This window comes from Labeo rohita, chromosome 24 (genome assembly GCF_022985175.1).
Source record: "Labeo rohita strain BAU-BD-2019 chromosome 24, IGBB_LRoh.1.0, whole genome shotgun sequence".
In the NCBI taxonomy this organism is placed as follows: domain Eukaryota; kingdom Metazoa; phylum Chordata; class Actinopteri; order Cypriniformes; family Cyprinidae; genus Labeo; species Labeo rohita.
This window is the reverse complement of record NC_066892.1, coordinates 11,226,874-11,244,476: the sequence shown is the minus strand read 5'-3', so window position 1 is coordinate 11,244,476 and position 17,603 is coordinate 11,226,874. Positions and strand designations below refer to the sequence as shown.

The window sequence follows — 17,603 nt, the reverse complement described above, 5'->3', positions numbered from 1 at the left end:
TCCAAAAGCGGCTTATTTCTTTGTCTCTGGTGTTTGATGTTTACTCTATGATGCCTATCTCTGAGTTCAGAGTCATGATTCAGTGCCCATGATGAATTCAACAGACAAAACACATCTAACCCAAGCCATGACTTGCACCAAGAGTCGATCATAGATTAGGTTAAATAGAGACTGCGCCAAAATAAACATTATCAATCATATTTATCAGTAGTTAACTTACAAAACATTAGACATAAGCAAACAGGAGTGATTCTACAATTAGGGACACTTGATTCCAGTTCATTCGGTATTAACATGAATCATTTGTTTAGGCTTTTGTTTCTTTTATAGAGATTTTGCATTATGATAGATGGAATTTAACATCTACGTCATAACTAACGTCATAACTAAAATAATCAGTTTAGTGATTTTTAATTGAGAAATCGAATACTTGTGTACGTTTTATAACTAGTTGTGTTAGTAAGTCCAGCTTGATGAAAAAACGCTAAACCACCGTGTTTATAAATATATTAACATAAATCATAAATATCCCAATCACAAACGTAGATAAAAACACCGTGCGCTTATTTCCAGTTAGCCTAATCTTAACAAAGCACAGCTTTTTAATAAATAACGTTTTACTTACATTATTTGTGTAAAACACAAAAAGTCTCACCATTGCCGAAACGACGTCTGTCATTTTGTATGGCAGCTCCAAAGACACTTATAGTGAAGGTGCGCAGCGCTCTTCTTTAAATATCCTGTGCGCTTCCAAATGACAGAAAGAAAATATCAAGCCTATCCAGTATTTCTCTTTCTTTGTAAACTCCACCTCGCCGGCGAGCGTTATTGATAAATCCAAAAACAAGCCCTCTGTTACAAATAATTATTTTCCAATGAACTTAAGCCAGTCCTGTGGCTCTTTAGTGACTTTAAGGCGCTGTCCTGTCGCTCTTGGCCAGCGGCGACTCCGCTGTGCTGTGGAATGCGCAACAGCTGGAACTGGACCGTGCGCGGATGTGCGCGTGCGCGCTGGAGACCGCGGCGCGTGCACTTCAGCCAGCACTGACAGTTCAGTGGTTCTTGAGATATGGGACAAAACAAACCAGCCTGTAGTTTTTTAAAGCAACAGTCTGAGTTTATGATAGAATGCTACATATATAATCTTAACACAAATGTACGTTATCATCTTCACTTTTATGAGGAAAACATTCCACATTTTTTCTCCATGTAGTGTATTTCAGTGGTGTTAAACGGGTTGACGGTCCAAATTAGCAGTTTCAGTGCAGCTTCAAAGAACTCTACACGATCTTATCTAACGAAACCATAGGTTATTTTCTAAAAAAAAAAAAAAAAAAATATATATATATATATATATATATATATATATATATATATATATATATATATATACTTTTTTACCACAGACTCTTTATTTATGTCTTATAGTCTCTTCACTGCAGTGTCATTCTTCACCTTCATCCTTGGAGGAGGGCAACGTGAGTATATTGTTTAGTATTTTGCATGTTCTGTATGTATAATGCACGATTCTATATAATATATTAAAACAGATATCCACCTTTTCCTTTCAGTAAGAGTAGGCGAGGTCATTTGTAAATTTTATGTGTCTGCCTTCCGGTCGCGTCGTCCAGCTATTTAGCTATAAAAAAAACAAGTCGTTTTGCTGCTTGATATCGCAAATTGGTGTGACTTACCATTATATTATCTTAATTATGAACACACACCGCAAACAGTTTCACCATTTACTGCACGTTATTCTTCTCGTTACTTACTAGAGAGTGTTTTCACGACGCATAATCAATGGATCATATTGGCGGCACTGAATGTAAACAATGGCACTGAACCGAATGAAACTCGCATATTTTTGCTGATTATTGCTGCTGAAGATGATCAATTATTGTCATGTTTTGGGTTGTACTAATCGGTCGGACTGGGAAAACATTTGGAATATTATAGACTGCCAAAAGTTATAACAAATCAAGAAGAAAAGTGCAAAAAACTATCTGAGGAACAAAAGGCGTTTGTGGTTGGCCAAACTGAATCGGGATTTCCCAGAGTCTTGACAACATTAGCGTTTGTTCTTATCATTTCCAGTCAGGTAGGTGAAATATTAGGCTAATATCTTAATTAATTCCACTCGTATGTATCTTTACCACCTATTAACTTTAGTTTGTCAAAATATTGCGCCCTTTCCTGCTTACTGAGTCCATCTCTATATGATTTAGCAGATTTCCACACCTTTTTTCCGTGGTTTAAACAGCAAAATTAGCAGAACAACATATTCAGTAGTACATTAACCGTGCAGTCAATCCTGTTGTTTACATCTGAGTATCACCAGTATGGATAACTGACCGGATAACTGACCAAATCGTGAAATATGTACAAACCCTCTATAGCAGCTAATGAACTGGAAGTATCACACATAGGCTTATTTCTGCACTGAAGAAAAAGGTGGATAAACAATGATACAATCAACCAGCTTCCTCCTATCTTCATCTGAAAATATCCACTGTGAAACTATTTAATCAACATACACTGTCTACAACAAGTGTCATAAATTCACACCCACCGCTGTTCACACCCTACATCCACTTAGTGATTTGAGGTCACGTGTGACTGCAGTCTTTTGGTAAACAGGATGCTCCAGCACACGCTCATCCAATTATCTTTATCTCCGAAACAAGACGAATGCCTTTTACTTAACAAATAAATCAGTAAAGAAACCAGCATCACCTGTTCTGTGCAATGTATGTTTACCTAAATGCATCAAAAATGCATCATTACTTTTTATAGTTCCCAAATGAGCTGGACAAACAGAGCGAATGGAGAGCTGGATGACCTTTGGTCAGTTCGCAAAAGGCCAGTGTTGCCCACACAGCCTCCCTTCACCCTGAAGACCAGGAGAACCCAGCAGAACCCTCAAACAAAGATGCAGAAGCTTCAAGCGTTAAGCAAGTTAGAGAAAACACTGGAGGAAATCCACCGTACCCACAAAGCCACATCGCCGTGTAATTACACTGCAGTTAGTGTCCCTTTATATAAGTTACTGCACTGCTGCCGACATGAAAAAAAAACAACAACCCCTGACATTCTTTCAGATTCTGGAATGAAATTAAGAGTGGGAGTGAACAAAAGGAGAGGCGAGAGTGTGAAAGAAAGGATGGAGAGAAGGAATTTTGTTTGTTAAGGTCTTAAAAAGACCACTGGCGCACACTTTCATGGAAAGAACAAAGAATATCATAGTTTCAGAATGCAGCTGGCTAGGCCGTTTTGCCTTGAGCTTCTGAAAAATTTGGCAAGATGCTTTTTTAAGGATTGGTATTACATATCACTGATATGATGTATAAAAGCATCCAAAATTTCCCTGATTTTTTGGAACTTATTGATAATAGGCCTCGCTGATCTGAGCAGATGCACCTTTTGAGCGCACCCTACGGTATGCCTTCTGGTTCAAAATTTGGCATTTCTCATTTGAAATTCACTATCAGTGACCAAACTGAAAAACCAAAAGGGAAACATTTTCTTTACGATAACGGCGGTGAACAAAAACTGATTTTGAAGCCAAAGAGAACGAGAGCAGCTGTGCTGATTAGATCTGTCTCTTTTTTCTTTCTCTCTTCCTAAATGCCTTCATGCTTTGAGCACGTAATTGTTTCTTCATTGGATTGAAATGCTCTGTGTGGACTCGTTCACATGCTCCTGATCATTATCTGATGGCTTTCCCATCCCAGATACCACAGAAAACACTCGCTGGAATGTGGACATGGTCACAGCGAATTGCAGGTGTGGAAGATCTTCTTGCACTCTGAAGGGCCCTTGATGCGCAGCGATCACATTGTTTCTGTGAATACTGGTAAGAACATTTTTTTTTAATACTGAGGAGTAATAAAATGAGCTGAGAATATGAATATGATTACATTTGATTATATTTTTGTAAAGGAATTTCAGCAAAAAGCCTTCCATGTTTGTGTCATACTGTGTTGTTACTATTAAACTAGTAAAAATAATTTTCATTAATTTAAATAAAACTGAAATAAAATAAAATATATTTATAAAAATTTGTGAAATAGAAAAAACTAAAATACTAAAAATATGAAGTAATAAAGAAATATTAAAATATAAAGAAATAGAAAAAACTAATTAATAAACAATATTAAAATAGCACTGAAAAATCAAAATTAAGGTCACAATGTATATTTGTTATCCTGGACCACAAAACAGTCATAAGTCATATTTTTTTTGTAAATAAATAAGCTTCCCATTGATGTTTGGTTTGTTAGGATAGGACAGTATTTGGCTGAGATACAACTATTTGAAAATCTGGAATCTGAGGGTTCCAAAAAAACAAAATATTGAGAATATCGCCTTTAAAGTTGTGTAAATGAAGTTCTTAGCAATGCATATTACTAATCGATAATTAAGTTTTGATATATTAACAGTTGGAAATTTACAAAATATCTTCATGGAACATGATCTTTATTTAATATCCCAATGATTTTTGGCATAAAAGAAAAATAGATTTTGACCCATATGTATTTGTGGCTATTTATAGACTGGTTTTGCGGTCCAGGGTCACACTTTAACTTATAAATAGAATTTTTATATCAATAAAAAAAATACAGAATGTACTTACTAGTCAAAAACACCCCAGTCTTATTACTTCAATGAGGAAAAAAATATATTATTTAAGTTATAAATTAATATCCACCATGGTGGTGTTTATTATTTTGACCAATTTCTGAGAAAATCGAGGCAATGGAAAATAGAAAAACTGTTTATTGTATTGCACCGGCTGTCAAAATAATGTCCCTGCCATGACCGTGGCCCACATCTTCCAAACACAAATAAAGACCAGAAACTGTTGATCGCATCAGGTATACACATGAGCCATTGCTAGTACTGAGATTTTATTAAAAATATGAGAAACTTTCTTTTTTTATAATGTAACAAAACTCTCAATGACCCTGTGTGTTCTTGCTCTGATACTGCGATATAGAATAAACATTTAAAATTTCTTAAAATATGTTCTACATTATAATTAATCCTAAATCACATTAGTTTCTTTCAATACCTGAAGTGTAGGTGAACAGGTGTTGAAATAATAAAAAAAATCTTTTGAGTTTCAAAATTAGCAAGACATGGGTATCAGACTGATGGCACTTAAAGCTCTGTTGAATTAAATATATAAAATAGCCAATTTAGAAGTCATATAACCATAGGTTTCATCACAAGGTCTTGATGGTCAGCACACCTTCAGTCTTTATGGCAGTCAATGAAAAGGTCATGAGCCTAACCGATCCTGAATGAGGAGGTTATTTAATTTAATGACAGTGTTTGCGAAGTCCACTAGTTCTACGAAGTCTGAAGTGATGATATTAACCCCATCTACGCCTGGCTTTTGCGCTTCTACCCACGTCATTATGGTTGGAAGGTTCCTGTGAGAGAACAGAAGCACATGTAAGAATAGACATAATGCATATGGATAAATCAAATAAATGCTGTTCATTTAAACTTTCTATTCATTAAAAAATCCTGAAAAAATATAATGGATTCCAGAAAAATCTTAAGCAGCATAAAAGGTTTCAATATTAATAATAAGAAATGTTTCTTAAGCAGCAAGTCAGAATATTAGAATGATTTCTGAAGGATTCAGAAAATTCAGCTTTGCATCACAGGAATAAATTAAATTTTAAACTATATTAAAATAGAAAACAGTTACTTTAAATTAGAATAATATTTCACAATATTACTGATTTTACCATGTGTTTTGATCTAGTAAATACAGACTTGATAAGCATAAGAGATCCCACCAACGACTTTTGAATGGTAGACTAAACATTTGCATAAATGCATGAATAATGAATAGACAAAACCCTCACTTGTCTACAGGGAGCTGTTAAAGCATTAGCAATTGCTGTGTTAGTTCTATTTCAGGTCAGCCGAGTCAGCTCTGACTAGAAATAAACTTCCCAAGCTCTACAACAGTGGCCTGGACAAAACCAGGAAATGGGAAGCTCAGACTGTGTTTATTCTAGAATAATAAACAATCCAACTTCCACACTCAAGCAGAATTAAACAGCTTCCTCCGAGACGGCTGTCTCACTAGGATGTCCGCTAAGACAGCACAAGGCTCCATACTTCTGCATATATATGCCACTCTGTCCTATTAATTCATACAGCCTTAGTTCACAGGATATGCTCAAAAGAGTACACAATATATAGTTTGTATACTATATGTACATAATATGTAAATGTTCTGCATGGATGGATCAAAACCAGCACTGAATTTCAACAGGTCTGGGAATTTTTATGAGGGGCCTCTTCAGCTGGGGACCAATGATAGACTGGGACCTTAATGGACTCCTGCATTGTGTCCTCAAGAAGGGTTTGTCCTTAAGAAAGGTTCCTCAGACTCCACTTACCAAATTTGCAGTGTTGCTGGTGCTGCCACCTAGTGGATGTTTTTAAAATGATTCCAACACGCAAGCTCTCTGACTGATATCTCATACTGTATATACATAGAATTAGATTTTCTGCTTTGTCAATTTTATTTAAAGTTTATGTTTGTAATTTTATTGTGTTTTTGTCATTTTTATTAGTTTTTGTTTCTTTTTAATATGTAAATACAGTTTTTATTCATATTTCAGTTTTAATTTAGTGCATAAAGTTCAACTGAATGAAACTACCTGAAATAAAATAAGCCTATATATATGATTTTTGTTAGTATTTAGAATTAATTTTAATATTTAATTTGAGTTATTTTAGTACTCCAACTTAAAGTAAATGAAAATAATATGCTAAAATAAGTTTATGCTTTTACACTTTATTGTATTTCAGTTCATTTTAGTTTGAATTTTATAATTTAGTGCCGTCAAATCGATTAATCACAATTAATCGCACATATTCATATGAATAATTGTATTTATTCATATTTCTATATTACTTATATATAAATCACATATACTTATATTTACATGTACATGTGTATATATGATTTTTGATAGTATTTTGAATTACATTTTAATATTTAATTTGAGTTGTTTTAGTACTCCCAACTTAAAATAAATGAAAATAATCTGCTAAGTTTACATTCATTTTAGTTTGAATTGTATAATTTAGTGCTGTCAAATAGATTCATCACAATTAATCGTATGTATTCATATTTATATATACTTTTTTATAGTATTTTGAATTACATTTTAATATTTTATTTATTTAGTTATTTTAGTACTCCAACCTTTTTGCATTGCATTGTATTTCAGTTCCTTTTAATTTGGAATTTATAATTTAGTGCTGTCAAATTGATTAATCCAGTTAATCGTATGTATTCATACAATTTATTGTATTTCTTCATATTTCTATAATACGTATTATTATATAAATTACATATATTTCTTATATTTACATGTATGTGTATATTTATATAAACATATAAATGTACACAGTACGCACACATATATTATGTAAACACAAACTTTTATTTTGCACGTGATTCATCGCGATTAATCAATTTGACAGCACTAATAGAGAGAAAGACACATTCCTCCACTTTAATACTCACTTCTCCACCAGGTAGTTTCTTAGCCCCCGTACCAGGCCCCTGGCGATGGTCTTGACACGTGGTGTTAAAATGGCCTGAGACACATGAAAGCTGCCGTATTTGGCTCGTTCGCCCAGAGTTGTTTCCAGGAACTGTATGAGCTTAGAGGTATCTGTGGTATTGGCCCAGGGGGCAGGAATTTTACTACCAGGCCACATCACAGGACAGCCCTCAGCAGATGGATGGTGATAAAACACTAGGACCTGTGAAAGCAAACACAAACGCGAAGGACTGCATAAGTCATTATTCTAAAATTGCACGATGGGTGCTAATGATGATGATATTATTAGTGCTGCTTCCAAAATTCATGCTATAGCATATATATATATATTTAAAGTTACAGAACAAAGCATATTGAAGAATTAAACTTCATCTCATACAGTCTTAAATAATAAATGGAATTATGCAAATTAATGGGACAGTCCAACCAAAAATGAAAATTCTGTAACACTTAATTTTGATGGTCCCCTTTATAGAAATTGTTGACTTTAAGTAACTTTGCAGTCTAATAATTTTCTGCTTTGTCAATTTTATTTAAAGTTTATGTTTGTAATTTTATTGTTTTTGTCATTTTTATTAGTTTTTGTTTCTTTTTAATATGTAAATACAGTTTTTATTCATATTTCAGTTTTAATTTAGTGCATAAAGTTCAACTGAATGAAACTACCTGAAATAAAATAAGCCTATATATATGATTTTTGTTAGTATTTAGAATTAATTTTAATATTTAATTTGAGTTATTTTAGTACTCCAACTTAAAGTAAATGAAAATAATATGCTAAAATAAGTTTATGCTTTTACACTTTATTGTATTTCAGTTCATTTTAGTTTGAATTTTATAATTTAGTGCCGTCAAATCGATTAATCACAATTAATCGCACATATTCATATGAATAATTGTATTTATTCATATTTCTATATTACTTATATATAAATCACATATACTTATATTTACATGTACATGTGTATATATGATTTTTGATAGTATTTTGAATTACATTTTAATATTTAATTTGAGTTGTTTTAGTACTCCCAACTTAAAATAAATGAAAATAATCTGCTAAGTTTACATTCATTTTAGTTTGAATTGTATAATTTAGTGCTGTCAAATAGATTCATCACAATTAATCGTATGTATTCATATTTATATATACTTTTTTATAGTATTTTAGTACTTTAGTACTTTGCAGTCTAATAATAGTTGACATGTAGTTGCAAAGTTACTTATTCAAAACAACTGCAGTGAACAATCAATGGAAAATCCTGTCATCTCACCATTTAATCATCCTTGTATCATTTAAAACATGACTTTCTTTCTTCTGCTGAACACAAACAGGGCTAGGTAAAAATGATCAATTTCTCAGTTTTAAAAGATTTGTATTTTTATGAAACGATATTGATTCTTTAAAGAATCGATCAGGCTATTTTCATTTAACCAACAGAAAATTTTAGTGCACCTCCCATTCAATAAATTGCAATCAGCTTTGTGCTTTGTTAGTTTTGATGTGAAGCAAAGTCTCAGATTTCAAATTCTGTCTGTTTTATTACAGTATTAAAACAATAAATTCTGTTTTGGTGCTGTTTAATGTGGAGTGACAGATTGCCGTAGCACCTCAGTTCAAGAGAAGCAGTGTGAACTGATCATCTCCTGCGCTTTGATACAGTTTCAGCAGGAAATAAACATGAAAAAACATCTCAAGGTATGTTAAAAGAAACAGTACAACCTACCGAAATCTGTATCCTGTATAATCCAATCGCTAAATAAGTGTTTCAAACGAGGAAAGACGTCAATTAGCTTAAACAAAAAGCTAAAGCTTGTAAACAATGTCACTATTTCGGTTTTTCTTTTTTAATAATTCTGCAAAAATGTCAACAGTTCTGTGTTTTTCTGTCAATATGGGGTGCTGTGTGTACAATGAGGAAAAAATGAACTTAAATGATTTTAGCAAATGGCTGCAATATAACAAAGAGTGAAAAATTTAAGGGGGTCTGAATACTTTCCGTACCCACTGTATATATATAAATGTAGTAGAAATAATAGTATTATAAAATATTATTATTAAAGCTTCATAAGCCCCTTTCACACTGCACGTTGATTCCGGGAAAATTGCCGGTCCCTTTTGTGTGAACGCAAACACGTTCCGGGATTGATACCGGGAATAACTCTCACTATCAACTCTCACTATCCGCTCTGAAGCTGAAATCGTTCGCCATTTTAACGGTACGCATCGCATTACAAGTCACATCCAAATATCACGTGTCTTTACGGGAACTTTACTGGTTGTGTGTGAATGCATGCACAGATTCCAGAAAATCACTGGCAGTGTGAATGAGCCAAAATCAAACGATTCCAGGACAAATCACGGGACACATTATCTGTGTATGTTCCGGAATTGCTGTGTGAAAAAAAAAATCTATAGAGTGACATCTACATTTTTCACGGAGAAAGGAAAGTCATACAAGTTTGAAACTAAATCCCAGATAGCACACTGTTAAAGATCACTTGATCTGGAAAGCATCTGCAGTGCACAAACATCTGGCAGACGTCTGTAAGATGTCAGTTTTTACATACATTCTAAATCATAAACATCTTAAAGACATCTAATAGACATCTGTTTGTCATCTGATCAGAAATGTCCTATAGATGTATTGCAGATGAGCAAACAATCTAAAAAATATGTCTTGGAGATGTAAATGCACATCAGATAGACGTCTACAGATGTCAAATAGCACATACCTGTGCTATCAGGATAGTAAATGATGAGAGTTTTCATTTTTTGATGGACTTTCCCTTTAAGGAGAGGTGTGGTATTACTCTTCCTGTGGATAAAAATTGACCAAAAAAATCTCACTTGAGACATAATTACACTTAGTCTAGAATTACACTTAGTCAGTAGATGTTGATTCTAGCAAGTATGCATATAGGAACCTCTCAAAAACACACTAGAAACCACTTTACAATGTGATAAAACCTTACACCTTGTCCTTGCACATTAGCAAGCACATAGTAAGCACCCACAACAGCCAAGAAAGGTTTTTCTCCACCATTTTGACTATATTCAAACAATATTCGAAGGCCCCATGACTTTTTAAATTTTTTTGTGATTCTAACAGGCCTTAATCATTTGGCTTTTTTTTCTTTGTTTTTTTTTTTCAAAATGTAAAAATCTACTTGAACCTTATATATATAGAACCAAAGAAGGTGAAATATGACTCGTGCTCTTACAAGGATTTTGCTGTCCAGTTTTTGCCATTTGTACACTTGTCTGTCTCCATCGGAATGAAGGTGAGACATTAATCCTATAGTGATTAGGGTCAGTACACAGCAGGAATAGCTGACCTCTGGTGCAACGCACCACAGACACACAAAGAGTTGTCAGCACTAGTTCCGACAACCAAGGTTATTATAGTGAACTTAAACTAAAAGTAAAACTAAAACCAAAAAAGAATTTTCATTACTTAAAATAAAAATGAATATTTTATAAAATATAAAATGATTATGAATGTTATAATAAAAACTTAATATAAATAAAAACTATTATATAATAATAATATCTCAAGGATACTAAAATAACACAGGAAACAACAAATTGGTAACAAAACAGTCAGAACTTCAGGTTTCGTTTTATAGTAAAGAGCAAACCCACACAAAAAATTACACTTATTTCCATATCTCATTTATAGTGCTGATGCAAGTACAGATCAGATACACATTTCTCTAACAACAAACTAAAATATCAAGTTTTTGTCAGAAGCTCTAGCCAGAAACAGCATGTGTATGAGTTTGTGTATCTGACACAGTGAGAGAGAACAAGCATTTGTTTCGGTAACAGGAAAAACTGTTTTCCAGTTTTTGACAGCTGTTTTTAGCTAGTTTCAGTTTGACTGATCACTCATAGCTATGACGTAGACTTGAATCTTTTTAAAGTGTAAAATGAGTGTCTCTGTTTTTTCCTTCATCTAAGGGTAGTAGCTGTTATCACAAGTTCTCACAGTTTATTTATATATCATGCAGATTAATCTAATGCTGATCTAAAAGCGTCTTTCCGCCAACACTTTCCATCAATGTTTGCTGTTTGCTGTTTTCTCATTTCGTCAAAACCCATTTAAATTTGTAATCTTTATGTAAAGCCATTGTTACTATCATCATTACATGCTCACCTGGTACTTGTTCTCCCACAGGTAGTTGAGAGTGATGTCCTCCACCACGTCAATCTTGCAGAGCTTGTGACCAAACACGTCCTTCAGCATCTTGATTAGGTAAAGATGATGCTCTTCGCTCATTGCATAATGATGGTTGAAGTCTAAAAAAACAACCTCTTTCTTGTGCAGGTTTAAGAAACTGTTAATGTCAATAAGGCCATCGCGTACTTTGTGTCCAAACAGCCCGTGTATGAAGTAGATCTCGTGGCCTGGTTCTCCCGGTTTGGAGGAAACACGCAGGTCGAAATAGCGTATTCCTCCCTCGAGCTGTTCTCTGAAAGTGAGGTTTTGAGTCATGGACCACTTCTTCATCACCTTCTTGGCTAGAAAGCGAAATATCGCAGCCAGGTGCTTCACGTATGCTTTCTGGTCTGGACCGACTGGAGCTTGCTCATCCACCCAGAAGCTGAAGGAATCATGAGAACCTGGAGCATGAGCATAAAGGTAGCATCAAGGCAGTTCTACACTTCATTTAGCTGACACTCCAAGTTGTTTGTTAGATTATTAACAAAATTGACAGGATCTAATAGTAATGTCCTCTAATAGTAGTGACAAATAATTTTGATGTACTCTGCTTAACCGAAACCTGGCTAAAACCTAATGATTATATTGGTCTAAATGGGTCTACTCCACCAAACTACTACTATAAGCATAAGCCCCGTCAGAGTGGTCGTGGTGGTGGTGTTGCAACAATATATAGTGATATTCTCAGTGTTACTCAGAAAACAATGTTACTCTGCCAGATATGCAAAAGAAATCTCTCCTATCTCTTGTTTTAGCTACTGTGTATAGACCACCAGGGCCATATACAGATTTCCTAAAAGAATTCGCAAAATTCCTTTCAGAACTATTGGTTAATTTTGATAAAGTGCTAATTGTCGGAGATTTTAACATTCACGTTGATAAAACAAATGATGCGTTAGGACTTGCGTTTACTGACCTAATAAACTCTTTTGGAGTCAAGCAAAATGTCACCGGGCCCACTCATCGTTTTAATCATACGCTAGATTTAATTATATTGCATGGAATTGATCTTACTGATAAAGATATCGTACCTCAAAGTGATGATGTTTCTGACCATTTCCTTGTATCGTGCATGCTGCGTATCACTGATATTAACTACATGGCTCCGCGTTATCGTCTTGGCAGAACTATTGTTCCAGCCACCAAAGATAGATTTACAAATAACCTGCCTGATTTATCTCAACTGCTCTGTGTACCCATTAATACACAGGATCTAGACAAAATGACTAGCAATATGGGCACCATCTTCTCCGATACGTTAGAAGCTGTTGCCCCCATCAAATTGAAAAAAGTTAGAGAAAAACGTATTGCTCCATGGTACAACAGTAATACCCATTCCCTCAAGAAAGAAACTCGCAATCTTGAGCGCAAATGGAGAAAAACTAACTTGGAAGTTTTTAGAATTGCATGGAAAAACAGTATGTCCAGATACAGACAGGCTTTAAAAGCTGCTAGGGCCGAGCATATCCGCAAACTCATAGAAAATAACCAAAACAATCCAAGGTTTTTATTTAGCACAGTGGCTAGATTAACAAATAACCAGACGCCACCTGATCTAAATATTCCTTTACAGTTTAATAGTAATGACTTTATGAATTTCTTCACTGATAAAATAGATAACATCAGAAATACAATAACCAATGTAGATTATACTGCGTCTAATATGTCAACTTCTTTCGTCGCACCCAAAGAAAAACTGCAGTACTTTACCGCTATAGGACAGGAAGAGTTAAATAAACTCATCACTGTGTCTAAACCAACAACATGCCTATTAGATCCCGTACCCACTAAATTACTAAAAGAATTGTTATCTGTGGCAGAAGAACCGCTTCTCAATATTATCAACTCATCGTTATCTTTAGGTCACGTCCCTAAACCATTCAAGCTAGCGGTTATTAAGCCTCTTATTAAGAAACCACAACTAGACCCTAGTGAACTGGCAAATTACAGACCCATTTCTAATCTTCCATTTATGTCTAAAATTTTAGAGAAAGTTATATCTGCTCAACTGTGCTCATTCTTGCAAAAAAATGATATCTATGAAGAATTTCAGTCAGGTTTCAGACCCCATCACAGCACAGAAACTGCACTTGTTAAAATCACTAATGACTTGCTTCTTGCATCAGACCAAGGCTGCATCTCATTGCGAGTTTTACTTGATCTTAGTGCTGCGTTCGACACTATAGATCATGACATACTAATAGATCGACTACAAAATTATAATATTATTAGAAAGCTAGGATTATTTTCCATTGTTATGCTGATGATACTCAACTATATATCTCAACAAGACCAGATGAAACTTCTGAATTATCGAAGTTAACAGAGTGTGTTAAAAATGTAAAAGATTGGATGACCAATAATTTTCTGCTATTAAATTCAGATAAGACAGAGATATTACTTATTGGACCTAAAAACAATACACAGAATCTTTTGACTTACAATTTACAACTAGACGGATGAACTGTTACTTCCACTACAGTCAAAAGTCTGGGTGTTATATTAGACAGCAACTTGTCTTTTGAAAATCATATTTCACATGTTACAAAAACAGCATTCTTCCATCTTAGAAACATTGCCAAGCTGCGAAACATGTTACCTGTTTCTGATGCAGAAAAGCTAATTTATGCATTCATGACCTCTAGACTGGACTATTGTAATGCACTACTAGGTGGTTGTCCTGCATCTTCAATAAACAAGCTACAGATAGTCCAAAATGCAGCTGCTAGAGTCCTTACCAGGTCAAGAAAATATGATCATATTACCCCAATTTTAAAGTCTCTGCACTGGCTACCTATTAGGTTCTGCATCAGCTACAAAATAGTACTTCTTACCTATAAGGCACTTAACGGTTTAGCTCCTGCGTACCTAACTAGTATTCTACCACGCTACAATCCATCACGCTCCCTAAGGTCGCAAAACTCTGGACTGTGGGTAGTACCTAGGATAGCAAAGTCCACTAAAAGAGGTAGAGCTTTTTCGCATTTGGCACCCAAACTCTGGAACAGCCTTCCTGATAACGTTCGGGGTTCGGACACACTCTCTCTGTTTAAATCTAGATTAAAGACACATCTTTTTAGCCAAGCATTCAAATAATGCATCTCATAAACTATTCCTGCAGCTATATCTGATCAAATGTTCATTATTAATCTTTTAGCTCTGGTTTAACAAATCTTCCTTTTCTTAGTTTGAACAGCAGCTATGCTAATTATGTTCCTATTTGTTCTCTGTTTTTGCCATGGGATTGACATCCCATGATAACTAGGAATTTACAAGCTCCAGTGTGGATCCAGAACACTTAAGAAGAGATGATGCCAACCCCACAGAGGACTTCAGATGATGCCAACCCTGAAAACATACAGCACTACCGAATTCTGCTACTAATTTATAGTGTTTTTTGTCTGTTTGATTATGTCATTAATTGATCTTTACCACACATCTCTTCCATATGTACATCAAGCTACTACTACATATATTGTAAAAATGTCAATTTGGTGTAAAGCTGCCTTGCAACGATATGTATCGTGAAAAGCGCTATACAAATAAATTTGAATTGAATTGAATTGAACAAATTGACCAAAAATGGGAGACACATATTTGTACTTAAAGAATTAACATCCTGAAAGGATTATGATTTTATTATGACACCATATTATTTATTTATTTATTTACTTATTATGTTTAGCATTTTTTTTTAATAAGGGTGGATTTTATGTCAAAAAATTTAAATATAAATAGTAATATAAATAAAATATTTCTGATATATTTAATGTTATTAATATAATATTTATAAATATATAAAAAGTACCAAAAATAAATGTAATATATAAATATATGTGATATATAAATTTTATGTCTACATAAATAATTTAATTATTTATTTTATATAATTATATACTTAATTAAAACGAACAATTAATGAGTGTAATATTAAAGAAACAGTACTACTGCTACTACTACTACTAATTAATATTTAATAAAAATTATACATTGTCAAAATATGAATATGTATCATATATTAATGTAAATAAAATATTTATATATTCAAAATGTTCGTGTTTATCATATTTAATGTTATTTATATACTATTTATAAAAATATTAAAATATTTATGTTATATATATATATATATATATATATATATATAAATTACACATACATTTTACATTTGAATATTATTTAATTATTTATTTAATTATATTTATATAATTACATTTTCATAAAATTAACAATTAATGAATGTAATATATAAATACTACTACTACTAATAATAATTAATAATAATAATGATAATCAAAACAATATTTATATATTAATATTAATAAAATAGTTATATATATGATATATTTAATGTTATTTATATAGTATTTATAAATGTATAAAAAGTATCAAAATGTATATATGTAATATCTAAATATGTATATTATATAGATTTTACATTTGCATATTAATTATTTATTGATGTATTTATATTTTTACAAATATACATTTAATTAAAACAAACAATTAATGCATGTAATATAAATACAGCTACTGCTGCTAGTACTAATAATTAAATAATAATTAATAATAATAAATTATCAAAATATTCATATTCATAATATATTAATAAAATATTTATTTTAAAATGTTATTTATAAAATAATTCATATGAATTAAATATTTTACATATATTTTGTTATTTATATAATATTTATAAATGTATAAAAGGTATATAAATATAATATGTAATATATAAATATATATTATATATAAATTTTGCATTTGCATATTTATAATTATGTATTATATATATCTATCTAACATCTAGCTATCTATATTGATACATATATGGTATTTATATTGCTATAATTATATATTTAATTAAAATGAACAATTAATGAATGTAATACAAATACTACTACTACTACTAATAATAATAATTATTATTATTATTAATAATAAATAATAATACTTTATCAAATATATAATATATTATAAATATTAATATTTATGTATTTAAATGAAATGAACAATTTAATGAATGTAATATTAAATAGATTCTACTACTAATAATAATAATAACAACAACAATAATATATGAATAATAATAAATTATCAAAATATTAATATAAATATTGTTAATACAGCAAGAAAATGGAAACAGGGCTAATATGTTTTCGCTAATGTGTCGAGAAAATGCTATGTAATAACAGTCACAGTTTATACTTTATCCTCTTTGTTGTCTTTGCAGTGTAACAAATCATAGCATTAGAATAAAATAGCTATAAATGTAAAATAATACCTTGTTTTACTTGTACCTACATTGTAGTATCTTATTTGATTTCAGTTAAATGTCAAAAAGGTAAAGATCTCCTCTCACCAGGAACCGCCAGGTGTTTGAGGGGCATGGATGTGAGGGCAGGGCACAGGGAGCCCATCCAGTCGGCGTTGGAAGTGTTTCCTATCGGTCGTGTCTTCATTTCCTCTAGTAAAGCGTTTCAGCTCTAACATTCACGATGCCAATTCAACACACATCTAGGCCAAGCCAATCCAGCAATGCTTGGTAACCCCCGCGAAATCATTACGGTCAGTTGGGTCATCAACGCACGATTTGAATCAAGATAACAATGATTTAGTCATTGTAACATCACTGGATGCGTGAGGCAGACTGCAGATGGAGAGCGAGCTCTTCTACAAAGTTAATCTTCTTAAACACAAATTACAATCCTTATCCTCCTCCCCGCTTCCCTGCTGGAGTCTAAACGTCTTGGTCAGGGCTGATTATCCCCGCCCT

General features: G+C 32.7%; 2 protein-coding genes and 1 long non-coding RNA gene across 13 annotated transcripts in view; 1 reads left to right on the top strand and 2 right to left on the bottom strand.

Moving 5' to 3' along the window:
* phldb2b (pleckstrin homology-like domain, family B, member 2b) overlaps positions 1-956 on the bottom strand; it is a 60,155-nt gene extending 59,199 nt beyond the window's left edge. For all 10 annotated transcript variants that reach the window (XM_051097850.1, XM_051097855.1, XM_051097853.1 and 7 more), the window contains exon 1: positions 656-956. In XM_051097850.1, coding sequence (XP_050953807.1) covers positions 656-679 — 24 coding nt within the window. In that variant the 5' untranslated portion in view covers positions 680-956. The remainder of the gene's footprint in view (positions 1-655) is intronic.
* The window catches only part of LOC127155561 (uncharacterized), a 32,076-nt gene extending 16,553 nt beyond the window's left edge, over positions 1-15,523 (top strand). For both annotated transcript variants that reach the window (XR_007825616.1, XR_007825617.1), the window contains 6 exons: positions 1,429-1,478; positions 3,732-3,853; positions 9,194-9,300; positions 11,783-11,860; positions 11,933-12,247; positions 15,093-15,523. This is a non-coding gene — a long non-coding RNA (uncharacterized LOC127155561). The remainder of the gene's footprint in view (positions 1-1,428; positions 1,479-3,731; positions 3,854-9,193; positions 9,301-11,782; positions 11,861-11,932; positions 12,248-15,092) is intronic.
* plcxd2 (phosphatidylinositol-specific phospholipase C, X domain containing 2) lies at positions 5,038-17,589 on the bottom strand. The gene is made up of 4 exons (XM_051097862.1): positions 17,190-17,589; positions 11,762-12,228; positions 7,562-7,803; positions 5,038-5,435 (listed from the first exon to the last, which is right to left on the bottom strand). Exons 1-4 carry the CDS (start codon positions 17,287-17,289, stop codon positions 5,282-5,284), a joined length of 963 nt encoding a protein of 320 aa, XP_050953819.1. The 5' UTR covers positions 17,290-17,589; the 3' UTR covers positions 5,038-5,281.
* Between the last annotated feature and the right edge of the window lie 14 nt (positions 17,590-17,603).